This window comes from Sorex araneus, chromosome 8 (assembly GCF_027595985.1).
Source record: "Sorex araneus isolate mSorAra2 chromosome 8, mSorAra2.pri, whole genome shotgun sequence".
NCBI lineage: Eukaryota > Metazoa > Chordata > Mammalia > Eulipotyphla > Soricidae > Sorex > Sorex araneus.
Genome location: NC_073309.1, coordinates 53246316 through 53260760, shown reverse-complemented (window position 1 = coordinate 53260760; position 14445 = coordinate 53246316). Strand labels below are relative to the sequence as shown.

The following is a 14445-nucleotide window of genomic DNA, read 5'->3' as shown; positions in this document are numbered from 1 at the left end:
TCCATCTTTCCTGTCTCTCTCCATCTCTCCCTCTTTCCATCTCCCTGTCTATCCTTATTTCTCCATTTCTCCCATCTTTCTAGTCCCATCTCCCATCACTCCTCTCCAGCTCTCCTCTCCCCATGTCTCATCTTTTTATCTCTTCATCTCTCCCATCTCTCATCTATTTCCATCTATCATCTCTCCCATCTCCCTCCATCTCATCTCTCCTGTCTCCCTCTATCTCTCTTGTCTCTCCCATCTCCTCCATCTCTCATCTCTCCCATCTCCCTCCATCTCTCATCTCTCCGTCTCTCATCTCTCCCATCTCCCTCCATCTCTCATCTCTCCCATCTCCCTTTATCTCTCGTCTCTCCCATCTCCCTCCATCTCTCATCTCTCTCGTCTCCCTCCATCTCTCGTCTCTGCTGGCTCCCTTTATCTCTCATCTCTCCTAGCTCCCTCCATCTCTCATCTCTCCTTCCATCTCTCATCTCTCCTGTCTCCCTCCATCTCTCATCTCAACCATCTCCCTCTATCTCTTGTCTCTCCCATCTCCCTCCATCTTTCATCTCTCCCGTCTCCCTCCATCTCTCATCTCTCTCATCTCCCTCCATCTCTCGTCTCTCCCGTCTCCCTCCATCTCTCCCATCTCCCTCCATCTCTCATCTGTCTCCCTTTATCTCTCATTCCTCCTGTCTCCCTTCTCCCTTTATCTCTCATCTCTCCTGTCTCCCTTTGTCTCTCTCATCTCTCCCATCAACCTCCATCTCTCATCTCTCCCGTCTCCCTCCATCTCTCGTCTCTCCTGGCTCCCTCCATCTCTCACCTATCCTTCCATCTCTCGTCTCTCCTGTCTCCCTCCATCTCTCATCTCTCTTGTCTCCCTCCATCTCTCATCTCCCATCTCCCTTTATCTCTCATCTCTCCCGTCTCCCTTTATCTCTCTCGTCTCTCCCATCTCCCTCCATCTCTCGTCTCTCCCGTTTCCCTTTCTCTCATCTCTCCCATCTCCCTCAATCTCTCATCTCTCCTGTCTCCCCCGTCTCCCTCCATCTCTTGCCTCTCCTGTCTTCCTTTATCTCTCTCATCTCTCCCATCTCCCTCTATCTCTCATCTCTCCCTCCATCTCTCATCTCCCGTCTCCCTTTATCTCTCTCTCCTGTCTCCCTCCATCTCTCGTCTCTCCCGTCTCCCTCTATCTCTTGTCTCTCCCATCTCTCATCTCTCCCATCTCCATCTCTCACCTCTCCCGTCTCTATATCTCGTCTCTCCCATCTCCCTTTATCTCTTGTCTCTCCCACCTCCTTCCATCTCTCGTCTCTCCCATCTCCCTTTATTTCTCATCTCTCCCATCTCCCTCCATCTCTCCTGTCTCCCTCAATCTCTCTTGTCTCTCCCATATCCCTCCATCTCTCATCTCTCCCATCTCCCTCCATCTCTTGTCTCTATCTTCCTTTATCTCTCTCATCTCTCCCATCTCCCTCCATCTCTCGTCTCCCTGTCTCCCTTTCTCTCCTGTCTCCCTCCATCTCTCGTCTCTCCCGTCTCCATCTTGTCTCTCCCATCTCTATTCATCTCTCATCTCTCCCATCTCATCTCTCCCTCTCTCATCTCTCCCATCTCCCTCTCTCCTCTCTCCCAGTTCGCTCCATCTCGTCTCTCCCATCTCTCCTGTCTCCCTCCATCTCTCGTCTCCCTTTATCTCTCCTGTCTCCATCTCTCCTTATCCTCCATCTCTCCTTATCCTCCATCTCTCCTTATCCTCCATCTCTCCTTATCCTCCATCCCTCGTCTCTTCTGTCTCCCTCTATCTCGTCTCTCCCATCTCTCTCCATCTCTCCTCTCCCGTCTCTATCTCTCATCTCTCCCATCTCCCTCTATCTCATCTCTCCCAGTTTGCTCCATCTCGTCTCTCCCATCTCCCTCCATCTCGACTCTCCCGTCTCCCTTTGTCTCTCTCATCTCTCATGTCTCCCTCCCTCATCTCTCCCGTCTCCCTTTCTCTCTCTTGTCTCTCCCATCTCCCTCCATCTCTCATCTCTCCCGTCTCCCTTTATCTCTCTCGTCTCTCCCATCTCTCTCCCCATCTTCCCAGTCCCTCTCTCTGTACCCTTCACCCTGATGACCCCACACACAGGCTCCCTCTTTTCCTGGCCCCTCGCCCCTGTCAGGTGTACCATCCTCTTCCTCCTGTGTGGCCCACACCAAGTGTGTGGGGGGCTGAGCTGGGCCCCCTCCATCAGTCTCCCCTCTCCTAGAATCTGGAACCTTCTTGGCTGTCCCTCAGTGCCTTACCCCTGATCAGCTGACCTGTCTCTGTGGGCTCTGCCCCGCCTGATCTGCTCTCTCACCTGCCCCCAGGCGTGGGTCTCCCACCCGACCCCCTCCCCCCCGTCTGCTCCCTGGGGCCAGGCCTCCTCCCCTCCCCAACACCCCCAACCTTCAAGATAGCTCTTTCCCTGCCCCCATCTCCCCACCACTGCCCTCTCCCTTTTCCCCCTTAGTTTTTGTCACATAACCAGTGATGCTCAGGTGACTCCTAGCTCTGTGCTCAGGGATCACTGCTGGTGGTGTGGGAGACTTTGGGGGGTGCGGGGATTGAACAGGCGCACGAGCCCTCCTGCTGCCCCTCCCTCCGCTCCCTTTTAGTCTCTCCTCTGCCCCGACTCTGGGCGCCGGGAGGCTGAGGGGCCTTGGTGACCTTTCCTCTCTCCTCGGTCTATTTCCACGACTCCGGATGTTGCGTGGAGCATCAGGCCGCCCCAGACCCCGGGAGGAGCCGATCAGGCTGGACAGTCGCATGTGGACAGACACAGGTGAGAGCAGGGAGGCCACCGCCCCCTCCAGTGCAGTCTCCACCCTCGGCCTCACATGTCTGTCCCCTGCAGCACGGAGGGAGCCTTTTCCAAGGACATGGCGCCGCAGGACGCTGGTCTCCGCCAGGATCCACGACCACACAGGAAGCCAGGAGACCCAGGCCTGGGGCTGCCACCAACTCCTGGCGGCAGCGTCTGGAACTGCACCCTGACCAGCACTGCGGGGCGGGGGATTTGGGAGCCCCCTTCCTACATAAACACTGGATCCACAAGTTTCCTGGCTGCCTGTAGTTCTGTGTGCAAGTTCTTCCAGAAGCAAAGGATCGTGGGGCACGCGGGCAGGGCTGGGCTACCCCAGCGGCGGGGCTGGGGTTTAAGCCCCAAGTTCGATACTGGAGGCGGCAGAGGGCACCTCCAAACTGAGACAAGCCTCCGCACTAAGTTGGGCTCCTCAGGCCAGGGTGGGGCAGAGTGCTCAGAAGCGGTGTGGGGGGGAAGCCCAGAGGGGTGCCACAGAGCTGGGCCTTTCGGGTCACATCCAGCAATGCACAGGGGTTACTCCTGGCTCTGTGCTCAAGAATTACTCCTGGTGGTGCTCGGGGGATCATATGGGATGCTGGGAATCAAACCTAGGTTGGCTGCGTTCAAGGCAAACAGCCTACCCGCTGTGCTATGAACACAGAGCTGGGCTGAGGGGCAGAACACAGGGCGGGGGTGGGACCACGTGGTCGTACTTTGGGGGGTCCAGGCGGGTCTGCAGGTGTCCCTGCAGCATGGGGGCGGGGCTGGGTCTGTCCCAGTGAGTGCCCCTCGAACAATGGGCCTGCAGGGATGTGGGGGTCTTCTGCGCCGCCCCCAAGGCCTAACGGAAGGGCGCCCCCACCCCCGCATGCTGTCTGCAGGAGCGGACCTGGGAAGTGGAGGCGAGCACGTGGGGACGCGAGGGGCGTGAGCAGGCGTTGAGGGGCAGAGCATCTACACCACTGAAGCCACCCTCAGCAGAGGTGCAGAAGCTCAGTGCCCGAGGGGGAGTGGGAAACAGGGACCACCTGCAGAGTGCCCACCACGGCAGGACGGGGAGGGGGAGGGGGCTGGACTCAGGGCCCGCGGGGCAGAGCAGAGTCCTGTTCAGGGGCGCGAGGGGGCGCTGATGAGGGCTTCCACTGGTTGGCAGTAGGGCGTGGGCACCCGAGGTGGGCTGGGGAGGCCGGGACAGTGAATGGTGACATCAGTTACCCAGGTTCTTGGGGTAACCCCGGTTACCCCGGTTCTGGGTGCTGGTTCCTCCCAGCAGTGCCTTGGAGACGGTGGGGCTCGCGCATGCGGCCTGTGCCCTGGCCCCCCCAAGCCAGCTACCCGGCACTATTTGTCATGACTTTATTTCGGTTTGGGGATCACACCTGGTGTGCTCGGGGTGCCTGGAGGGGCGGGGATGAACGCTGGGCCCCGGTAGGGCCATGCTCGAGTCCGAGTTAGCTCCTGGCCCAGTTTCACTTTGATATTTTGTTTTCTTCAAACCTAGAAGTTCCGTCTCCTGGTGGGCAAGAATTCCACAGCCCTGTGGGGTTGGGGTGGTGGGGAGCAAGATGCCGCCTGGGAACCCTCAGGGCAGTCGGGGGCACTGTGGGAAGCTGGTAAACAAAGGCATGGGAGGCTGCTGAGAACTGGCCTGGCGGCAGGGGCCTGGTCGGGGGTTGGGGCAGATGGTGCCGGGCACACCCACACACCAGCAGGGCTGACACAGTGGGCAGGGCAGGGAGGGGAAGGCCCCCCCAGGAAGAGCCCAGGAAATGGGGCTTCCCGGTGGGCAGACCAGCCCCTCGGGGAGGGGGAGCACAGCAAGCCGCAGGGCTGAGTTTGTCACCGTCCGCTGGCTCCGCCCTGGCCCCCGCCCTGGCCCCCGCCCTGGCCCCCTGCATCGGGCGCTCCAGACATCATGAGGAACAGGACGACGGGAATGATGTACATCCACTGCGCCAGCGGGAGAGAGAGGGAGAAGAGGGAAAGCGGGGTGAGTGGAGGGGCGAGCCGGGGGCAGGAGGGAGTGGCGGGTGGGCAGGGCAGGGCCGGGCCCCCTAAGTTACTACAGGCGGCGGGGTGGGTCCTCACTCAGGCCTCCTGCTGCGGCGGCGCAGGCGCGGGGCCGGCGGGACGCAGAGCTGTGAGCAACACGGCCCCCCCCCAGGACGAGGTGCCACTGAGGAGGGAGGGGCGCAGTCAGGGCCCCGCGGGGCTCCACTCCCCCTGCACGCCCATGAGGCCACGCCTCCCTCTACTGCACCCCCACATCCTGGGAGCAGCCTGGCCTGTTCCGCCCCAGAGCCTTTCTGCCCACAGGCTCTGGACCTGGGGCCCCCAGTGCCGCTCCCCAAGGCCCACCCTCACCCCCGCCCCAGGCTGGAGGTGCCCCTTCCCAAGCACCTGTCCCCCAGACCCCAGCCGGGCCCCCAGGCTCACCCCAGACTATGTCCTCTGCCCTGGACCCTGGTCCACCTCGAGCCGGCCCGGCCCCACACCCGTCTCCTCTGGGGCCCCCTGCCACCCCCCAAGGCCGGCAAACTCGCTCACGTATTTGGCGAAGAAGGATTTCTGCTCCTGTGGGTTCCGGGCCTTCTGCGCCTGCTCCGTCTCCAGGCGCTCAATGAAGGCAGCCGTCTCGGGGCTGTAGGGACACAGGATGAGGGGCTGGACACCCGGACACCCAGAGGCAGCAGGAAGAGTAGGGGGAAGCTCCGTGTCCCCGCCACCTCCCCTTCCCCCAGAGCCGTCACCACTGTATCCCACAACCACCCCACAGTGCTCCTGTCCCGCCCTCACCCTGGACCCCCGCCCCACCCTCACCCCAACCCCTGTCCTGTCTCCCACCCCATCCCGTTACCTCAGACCCCGTCCCGTTGCCCCAGCCCCCAACCTGCCTTTACCCTGACCCCGCCCGCCGCCCATGCTCACCCTGGGGCAGGCAGGGGCAGCTGCAGCTGCACGGACGTGTTGAACAACTCCAGGTCCACGTCCTCCACCTCTCGGCCCTGGCAGCCCCCGGGGAGCGTCACCACAGACACGCCCACCACATTGCCCGCCACGTCCACGTGCAGGGTCAGCTGGTCGGACAGGTGCGACTCCACCAGGGAGCACTGGGGGGCAGAGGTGGGGGGGGAGTGAGACCCCAAACTTGGACGGTCTCCTCGAGGGCAAGGCCAGGACAGGAGGGAGAAGGGCCTCACCGCAGGGACGAAGGAGGACACGTAGCTGCCCGCTCCAGCACCCTCGGGGGTGCCTGGCCGCCGGGGGACCCGGACGCGGTACAGGCCGTTCACAGCTGCCACGTCCTGCAGGGGCAGAAGCGGGAGCATGAGGCACGGGGGGGGGTGGGGGGTGGGAGGGGGCGGGGGGGCCGCATCCCGCTGGGAAGGCCAAGTCCTCGGGAGCCTGTGCCCGCCCTGCCCTGTTATAGGAGCAGGTGGAGCGAGCTGGGAGGCTTGACTGCGATTCCCAAGAGCGCCACACGGGGGGTCCGGAGGGCCTCCAGTACCCACTGGGCAAGCACGTGGCCACCCCACTAAGGCCTGCGCCCAGCGCGAAGCCATCCCCAAGCTTCCTCTGTCCCCGGGGCCACAGCAGACGGGGGCAGTGTGGGCTGTGGGGCACTCTGGGAAAAGCAGCATCGCCTGGTTCTGCCCACTCTGAGCTTCTCCCCAGGAAACATGGGGAGGGCAAAAGCCTGGCCTGGGGGTGCGGAGGCGCGGGGTTGAGGATGCCCCCCCGTCCCAAGCCCCGTCCCAAGCCCCGTCCCCCGCGGCCTCACCCGCAGCCGGCTCCGCTCCTCCTCACTGAGCTGCCGCTGTGACAGGGACAGAGACCCGTCCTGCTGGTTCCAGAGCAGCGAGCCCCGCTTCCGGAAGTGGGCATCGTCATCTGCGGGGAGCCGGGGCTCAGCGAAGGGCCCCCGCCTCCCGGAGCAGCACCTGTGTCCTTCCTCTGCCCATGCCCCTGGGTCAGTCTGGGCCTCACAGAGCCTTGGTTCCTCCAAAAGCACAGCACAGGGGGGCAGGGGCGGGGGGCGGCTGCAAGGGCAAGAGTCAGTCCAGGCAACTCTGAACCCAGGCTCCGGAAGCCCCCCAAAGGCCATCAGCGGGATCCCAGGGTGGTGTGAGTGGGTGGGACAAGTCTCAGCTTTGCCACTCTCTGGCACAGTCCTGTGCCTCAGTTTCCTCTTTGGCTGCACTGCCCATCTGTGCCAAGGTGACCGCCTCCACCCAGGGCCTCGCAAGGCTGGGCCTCACAGGTGCGGGGGAACCCTCATGGCGCAAACACGGACACAGCAAGTTAGCACGTGGGCAGTGCAGACTCCTGCCCTCCTTGGTGTCCAGGCAAGACTGGCATGACTCACCGATCTCAAAAGAGTGCTCCAGCAACAGCGCCACTGTGCCGCAGCCCTCGCCTTCGCGGGCCTCCGCACCCACCTGATGGGGAAACAGGAAGAGCTCCAGTGACCACTGACAAGCGCTCCCAGACAGCCAGGCAGGGGGCACAGACATTAGGACAGAGCCAGTGACTACCGCTGGGCTGCGCCATATTCACTCCCTACTCTGACTATGGGGCCAGGGAGAAGGCACAAAGGGCTGGAGTGCTGATTTGTGCATGGGCGGCCTGACCCGGCCCCGCAAGGTCCACCAAGCACCAGCCGGAGTGACCGCCCCCCAGCACTGTGCTAGGAGCAGTCCCTGAACACTGCCAGATGTGTCTCCCCAAGCAAGGGGGAAAAGTCAAAAAGCAAATAAACAAATTCTTTCTGAAATCCCCAGACTACCTTGAAAACGCCCACTCATGAAAATTCATAATCTGGTAAGACCTCAGGAAACCGGAGCCCGGCAAGAGAGTGACCTCCGTTTCCAAGACAACGGTCTGCTCCAGGAGTGGCTCTGAGCTGCGAAGCCTAGGTTCTATGGTCGCTCCTAACGGGGCACGCGGGACCATATGGGGTGACCGGGATGGAACCTGGCTGTTCAAGACAAATGCCCTACGCGCAGTACTATTGCTCTGGTTGCCTTCAAGTCTAAGTAAATTTCATTCAATAAAATACTACGTAGCCTCACTTTATTAAGAGTCCCCATGACCATGATGCTCGCTGCATTCTACTAGCAAACACATTCAAGGCTCCTCGCCTGCCTTTTCCTCATCTCTCCAAGCGTCCCGAGCACCTGCAGCCCAGACTGGCACCTCCACAACCCAATTGCAGCACCGCCTTCATGCACATTCATGAGCTGAGCTGTCCAGCCTCTCCCACGGGTACCTCATCGGCACCTGATTGGTCCGATTCCGACCGGGCCCCACCTCTTCGTGCATATTCGTGAGACGCCTCCGGGTCCGCGTTTGCAGCGGCCCGGCGTTTGGCGGTGATCTACGCGCTTACTGTTCCGGGCGACCCTCGGCGCCCCGTCCCCTCACAGTCACCGCGGGGCCTGCCTGACAACTCCACTATCGCTCTCTCCCCCGTGCGTCTTCTCGTACGTGCAGGCTCACGGCCCCTCTCGCCCCACGGTTCTGTCCCTTCGTTTAACCCGGCGCAGCAGGCTCCCCCTTAACCGGCGCGCCATTCCCTTCGGCAGGACGACTCACCCCCCGCGCAGCGACCCCGGACCGGCAGCCGCTGCCCCGGGCCCGGCTTGGTGCCGCTGCTGCCACCAGCAGGAGCAGGAGCAGCCGAGTGGCCTCGGCGCCGGCCGCCGCCATGTTGGCGCCTCCCCCGCGGGCCGCGGAGCACGGCGGGAGGGACGCACGCCGCCTCGGCGCCTGCGCACTAGGCGCGCCCTTGTGATGACGTCACAATACTCTCCTGTGGCGTCGATCCCTGTTGTGACGTCACCCTGGGATTTTCTTTTTTTCCCCCCACTCTTTTACCCGCCGCTGCTCCCTCCAATCCCCTAAGATCCGGGGCATGGCACTGCAGCGGAGCTATGACTCTGAGCCGGCCCTCAATGGAGCAGGTGAGGCGGGAGCAGGAGGGACGACCCGCGGGCGGGCGGGACGCCCCAAGCCCGAGCCTGGGTGTGGGATTGCCCGGGCGGGGAGCACGCGAAGACCCCATCCAGCGCGCCCCTGCTTGCAGCGTTCGCCGCCGCAGGCCGGCCCGGACGGCTCCAGCGCCACCTGAGCGGCGAGTTCGACCAGCTGCGAGACTTCCCCATCTTCGAGAGCAACTTCGTGCAGGTGTGGAGCCCCGCGGCCCGAGCTCCCGCGTGTGTGTGTGTTGGGGGGGAGGTCCTGCGAGACCCCCCCTTCCTGCTTCTCACCGCCCCCTCTTGTGTCCACAGTCCCCTCCCGGGCGGCCTCTCCCGCACACTTCCACCATCCTTTAGTTTCTCTGCATCCTGGCCTGGGTCCACTCGTGCCTGACTCCACCCCAGCTGGCACTGGACTTGGCCCCGCCCTCTTATACTGATCCCTCTCATTTCTGATCCCCTCCCTATTCGTGCCACCTCTAACGTGTGACCTTTGCCCCAGGTGACCCGCTTAGGAGAAGTCGCCAACAAGGTGACAATGGGGGTGGCAGCTTCCAGCCCAGCCCTGGAGCTCCCGGATCTGCTGCTGCTGGCCGGCCCGGCCAAGGACAATGGACGCCTGCAGCTGCTCGGGTGACCGCCAGCACCTGGACCTCCACCCTCTCAGCTCAGGGTCCCCCGCCAGCCTCTCTAGGCTGCTGGTCTTCGGAGACAGGACTGTCTTGGGCGGGAGGGGGGAGGCAAAATCGTGCCTGGACACTGAGGGCAGTTCTCAGCCTACAAGGGTCTCCGGCCATCTGTTGTCCAGCGCGGCCATTCCGCGCCTTTCCCGTTAGCCCCTTCTGACGCCCCTCAGCCCATCCTTCAGAGAGGAACAGGGAAAGCACCCCCTTTCAGAGAACGGAGGGACTTGGCTTGAACGCTCAGGCTCCTCACAATCAGAGCTTCCCCGCCAGCTAAAACCTGCCCTTTAAGGTCTGATTTTGGGGGGATAGGGAGGCCATGCCCCGTGCTCAGGGGAGCATATAGTGCTGGAAATGGAGCCCAGGATTCCCCCCTGCAAAGCCTGCACTCCACTGCTTGAATCACCTCCCCATACCCTACCCCCTTCCTTTGTTTGCTTGTTTGGGGTCACCCAGCTGTGCTCAGGGGTCACTCCTGCTGATGCTCAGAGGACCCTATCCAGAGTCAGCTGTGTGTAAGGCAGATGCCTTAACCACCCCCACACCTCCTGGTATCTCTAACCCAGGAGTTTTTTGGTTAGTTTTGGGACCACATCAAGTGGTGCTTAGGACTTACTCCTGGCTCTGTGCTCAGGAATCACTCCTGGCTGGGGACTTGGGAACTATATGGGGTGCCGGAAATCCAACCTGGGTTGGCTGTGTGCAATGCAAGTGCCCTCCCTGCTGTATTGTCACTCCTTTCCAGAATTTTTTTTTTTTTTTTGCTTTTTGGGTCACACCCAATGATGCTCAGGGGTTACTCCTGGCTCTGCACTCAGGAATTACTCCTGGCGGTGCCTGGGAGACCATATGGGATGCCGAGGATCAAACCCGGGTTGGCCGAGTGCAAGGCAAACACCATACCTGCTGTGCTATCACTCCGGATCCCCCAGAATTTTTTTTTTAATGGAAAAGGAAATGCAGATAGCCACAACGAGAGGGTAGAGCCCTGGCTTGGCATGCGAGAACTCCGTGTTCTAGCCTCAGCACCACGTGGTCCCCAGAGCACTGCCTGCTGGCCCCCGGCACCTCCAGGCCCAAACATTGAGCCATCAGGTGCACACACAGCTGGGCTGAACAGTGCCAGGAGTAGCCACCAGGCTGAGCACTGCTGGGGAGTCCCTCCTCCCTAAAGAAAAGTCAGGCCAGTGCCTTCCCAGGCGTGTCAGGGACGAAGCACCACAGGCCACGGAGCTTCCTGCTGTGCGTCTGAACTGACTATGTATGACTCGGCTCAGTGGAGCTTTTTCAGCCCCAGCACCTGGGTCCAGATGTACTGCCTTGGCCGTGGTGAGTTCCTGGCAGAGCTGAAGGCTATGCTGTTTACTGTCCTGTGTCCCTGGCTACCTTGGGCTCCAATTTGGCTTCCAAACCCTGACTGTCATGCTCTCAGCTCATCTACAGAACCTCCGGCCAAGCCCCGGTCATTGTCATTGCGACCTCAGCCCCTAGACCCTCGAAACTGAGGGTGCTTAGTGGCAGAGCCTGGTTCCCACACGCAGGACCCCAAGAAGGTGGCGGAGAAGGGGAACACGGCTTCCAAAGCGGCACTTGGCCACGACACCTCTGGGTGCTGAGAGCTGGCTCAGACCCCCACCCCTAATCTCAGCCCCCTCCTGCCAATTCAACACAGCAAGTGTCCTGAACCACTTCCGGCCCAGCACTCACATCTGAGCAGCCTCCAGCCTAAGCCCAGCTCCAGAGGTGATGGGAGTCTTGCTGCGTGTCCCACTTGTGTTTTCTTTTTCCCTTTTTTCTGGTTTTGTTTTGGGGTCACAATCCAGAGGCCTGTGTGATGTCCAGGACTGAACCCGGGGCTTCAACATGCCGTGTAGCCTTTGACCTCTCAGGCCTTTAGACCCTTTTCTTTGGGCGGGGGGTGGTGTTCTCTGGGGTCCCTGGACAGTCCAGCAGCAAGTGTTAGCAGTGCCTGGAGCCGTTAAGTCTGGGGGGTTAAGCTCGGGGTCACTGTTACCAGGCAGTTGCTCCTTTGAGTGGTTGCTACTCACCTCCTTTCCCTCTCTTTAAAAACAGCCCAGGAGCGGGGCTGGAGCGAGAGCACAGCGGGGAGGGTGTTTGCCTTGCACACGGCTGACCCAGGTTCAATTTCCAGCATTCCATATGGTCCCCCATCACCGCCGGGAGTAATTCCTGAGTACAGAGCCAGGAGTAACCCCTGTGCATCGCTGGGTTTGACCCAAAAAGCCAAAAGAAAAAGAGTGTCTGGATTGCCTTGGGCACTGCCAGGAGAGCTCCCCCCAAAACACGAAGCCAGCAGCAACAGTGCCTGCTCACATGCCCCTGGGCCCTTGCTCAACATTCATGCCCTCGGGGAGGACTTCGCATCCCCCAGGCCCGCTGGACACCACGCAAAAGGCAAGCGGATGAACAAAGTGACTTGGCATCCGGATCCCAGAGGGGTGGTTGGGGATGGGGGTGGCCTTTAGAAAGGTTCCTCTTGGGTTCTCTGAGCTGCAGATACGGGTGGGAAACCCCAGCACCTTACTGGGCACGAAGGAGCAGCTGCCTGGACTGTAGGGTCTGTGGAGGCTGCAGAGGGGGGTACCCGGGGGGCGTCTGAAGTGGAGGGACGTGGGTGAAGATAGGGGAGATGGCCAGGCAAGGTATGGGCGGAACCTTGGGCGGGGTGAGGCTGAAGAAAGGGTTGGATCTAAAGGGAAGGCCCTGAGGTCAGATTGAGCCTGCCAGGCTCTCGGGCAGGATCCCAGTGTGTGCCAGAAGGTGTGGGAGAGAGACCCGAGGGGCCTGATGATGTCCAGGTGCGGCGGCGGTGGCCCCACCTGGATCGAACAGGTCCGAGCAGCGCCCTCTGGTGGCCACGTGGGGCAACTAGACCGGAGAGAAGTTGAGAGTTGCCCCACTAGGCAGGGAACTTGAAGGGGTGATGGAGCTGCAGGCTTGGTGGCAGGGCCATGTGTGGGTGAGAGTAAGTCAGAGTTTTTTGGGGGGGGGCACCCAAGTGGAGATCGGGAGGCCAACAATCACCAAACAGAGGAGACATTTCTGCTCGGGCCTTGCAGTGCCCGAATCAGTTGGTCCACCCCCCTGGTGCATTATGACTTCCAGAGTTGCCCCCTGTGATGCTGGGGGGAGACCACGTGATGCCAGAGATTAAATCAGGACCATTCACATGCAAGGCGTGTGCCTTAGCCCCTGTGCAGTTTCTCCAGCCCCAACGGCAAGAGTTTATTCATTTTGGGGCTGGAGTGATAGCACAGCGGGTAGGGTGTTTGCCTTGCATGCGGCCGACCCGGGTTCTAATCCCAGCGTCCCATATGGTCCCCTGAGCACCGCCAGGGGTAACTCCTGAGTGAAGAGCCAGGAGTAACCCCTGTGCATTGCCGGGTGTGACCCAAAAAACAAAAAAAAAGTTTATTCATTTTGGTTTCGGTGCTCAGGGATCACTCCCAGCGGGGCTCAAACCCATACCGGGGGCAGTGCAGGGTAAGTGCCTTATCCACTGCGGGCTCAGGGGCCCCCAAAGCAAGAGAGTTCATGGAGCCAGGGGTGTGGTTAGAATAGGACAGCGGGCAGACATGGATGCACCGTCCACATGGAGGCTCAGGGGTGAGGACCAGTGGGAGACGCCGGGAAGGAAGCTGGGATGAACAGTGCTCAAGGGGCCAGAGGAGGAGGGCTGGCAGTGGGCTTGAAGGGGAGTGCTGGGGGCAGAGCGACAGGACAGCAGGGAGGGCAGTTGCCTTGCACGAGACGACCTGGGTTCAATCCTGGCATTTCATATGGTCCCCGTGCACCACGAGAAGCAATTCCTGAGCTCAGAGCCAAGAGTAAGTCTGAAGGGGCTGGAGCGATAGTACAGTGGGTAGGGCATTTGCCTTGCACGCGGCCAACCCAGGTTTGATTCCCAGCATCCCATATGGTCCCCTGAGCACCGCCAGGGGTAATTCCTGAGTGCAGAGCCAGGAATAACCCCTGTGCATCGCCGGGTGTGACCCAAAAAGCAAAAAAAAAAAAAAAAAAGAGTAAGCCTGGAGCATCACAAGGTGTGTCACCTCCCTCCCCCCCAAAAAAGGGGGGTTGTCAGTGCTGCATGTGGGAATCCCGATCCAGTCCCCAACCCTGGGTCACCTCGGCCCCACACCTGACCCGGTCAGCAGCTGAGGCTGCTCCTTCCACCCGCCAGGCTGTTCCCCCTGCAGTTTGTACAGCTCTTTGTCCACGATGAAAACCACTGGCAGCTGAAAGTCAAGTTCCGCACGGGTCGCGCCTTCTACCTGCAACTGCGGGCTCCCCCTGAGACCCGAGACCGGGAGTTCGGCCAGTGGGTGCGGCTGCTGTACCGGCTGCACTTCCACTCAGCCGTGGGCGCCGTGCCCTTCACGCAGGCCTGCTCAGCGCCCAACTTCTGGGAGGATTCAGACGAGGAGAGTCTGACGGAGCAGGAGGTGAGCAAGTCGGGCGGGAAGATGCCCTTGAGTGTGATGGAGGAGTCGGGGTGTGTCTCAGGAGCTGGGGTTGGAGGGAGAAGGGGGTGATCCCGGCTGGACACAGAGTTCAGTCCTGCCAGGCCCGGGGGAGGAAGGGGTGCGCTGGAACCTGTGGGGCCTTTTCTCAGGATCCCCAATGCCCTGCCACCCCACTCTGCACAGACCCCCGCCCCCGAGCTGTGTTCCCCACCCTCGGTCTGAGCACTGCTCTCACACACAGCTGGACACCATGGAAGCCAGCCTAGACCCACAGGTGTCGGAACTGTGGGGGCTCTGAGCCCAGTCGCCAGAGGCAGCAGGCACCGGGCCGGCCAATTCGGAGCGGGCAGACGGATTATCAAAGTTAATAAAGATCCACCACTTCAGAAGCAGCTACCCAGCTTCTGCCTCGATGACCCCCTGGGACCCTCAGCAGCCCCACTCCAGGCCATCACGGGATGGGGTCCCGGGCACCTCC

At 61.3% G+C, this 14445-nt stretch overlaps 2 protein-coding genes across 3 annotated transcripts; one reads left to right on the top strand and one right to left on the bottom strand.

The window, feature by feature from the left end:
• Window positions 1-4161: 4161 nt before the first annotated feature.
• On the bottom strand, window positions 4162-8572 carry EMC10 (ER membrane protein complex subunit 10). 2 transcript variants are annotated; one of them, XM_055145633.1, is made up of 8 exons: window positions 8415-8572; window positions 7186-7258; window positions 6601-6710; window positions 6020-6124; window positions 5748-5929; window positions 5367-5460; window positions 4908-4995; window positions 4162-4769 (listed from the first exon to the last, which is right to left on the bottom strand). In XM_055145633.1, the coding sequence occupies exons 1-8, from the start codon at window positions 8526-8528 to the stop codon at window positions 4402-4404; spliced, it is 1134 nt and encodes a 377-aa protein (XP_055001608.1). In that variant the 5' UTR covers window positions 8529-8572; the 3' UTR covers window positions 4162-4401. The 2 variants fall into 2 exon arrangements, with proteins under 2 accessions (XP_055001608.1, XP_004619923.1); XM_004619866.2 differs by lacking the exon at window positions 4908-4995 and having other exon boundaries at window positions 4524-4769.
• A 124-nt stretch (window positions 8573-8696) lies between these two features.
• On the top strand, window positions 8697-14340 carry GARIN5A (golgi associated RAB2 interactor 5A). Its single transcript, XM_055146276.1, has 5 exons — window positions 8697-8782; window positions 8905-9005; window positions 9300-9430; window positions 13685-13946; window positions 14209-14340. Exons 1-5 carry the CDS (start codon window positions 8734-8736, stop codon window positions 14263-14265), a joined length of 600 nt encoding a protein of 199 aa, XP_055002251.1. The 5' UTR covers window positions 8697-8733; the 3' UTR covers window positions 14266-14340.
• Window positions 14341-14445: the final 105 nt, after the last annotated feature.

What these genes read in the sequence shown, in the direction of transcription:
- GARIN5A (XM_055146276.1), top strand. Translation starts at nt 8,734, where the DNA reads ATGGCACTGCAGCGGAGCTATGACTCTGAGCCGGCCCTCAATGGAGCA. An exon ending in GGACGCCTGCAGCTGCTCGG is followed by an intron (nt 9,431 to 13,684) that starts GTGACCGCCAGC and finishes TCCACCCGCCAG; the next exon opens with GCTGTTCCCCCTGCAGTTTG. An exon ending in AGAGTCTGACGGAGCAGGAG is followed by an intron (nt 13,947 to 14,208) that starts GTGAGCAAGTCG and finishes TCTCACACACAG; the next exon opens with CTGGACACCATGGAAGCCAG.
- EMC10 (XM_055145633.1), bottom strand. Translation starts at nt 8,528, where the DNA reads ATGGCGGCGGCCGGCGCCGAGGCCACTCGGCTGCTCCTGCTCCTGCTG. An exon ending in GGAGCACTCTTTTGAGATCG is followed by an intron (nt 6,711 to 7,185) that starts GTGAGTCATGCC and finishes GGCTCCCCGCAG; the next exon opens with ATGACGATGCCCACTTCCGG. An exon ending in AATCCTTCTTCGCCAAATAC is followed by an intron (nt 4,996 to 5,366) that starts GTGAGCGAGTTT and finishes CTCCCTCCTCAG; the next exon opens with TGGCACCTCGTCCTGGGGGG.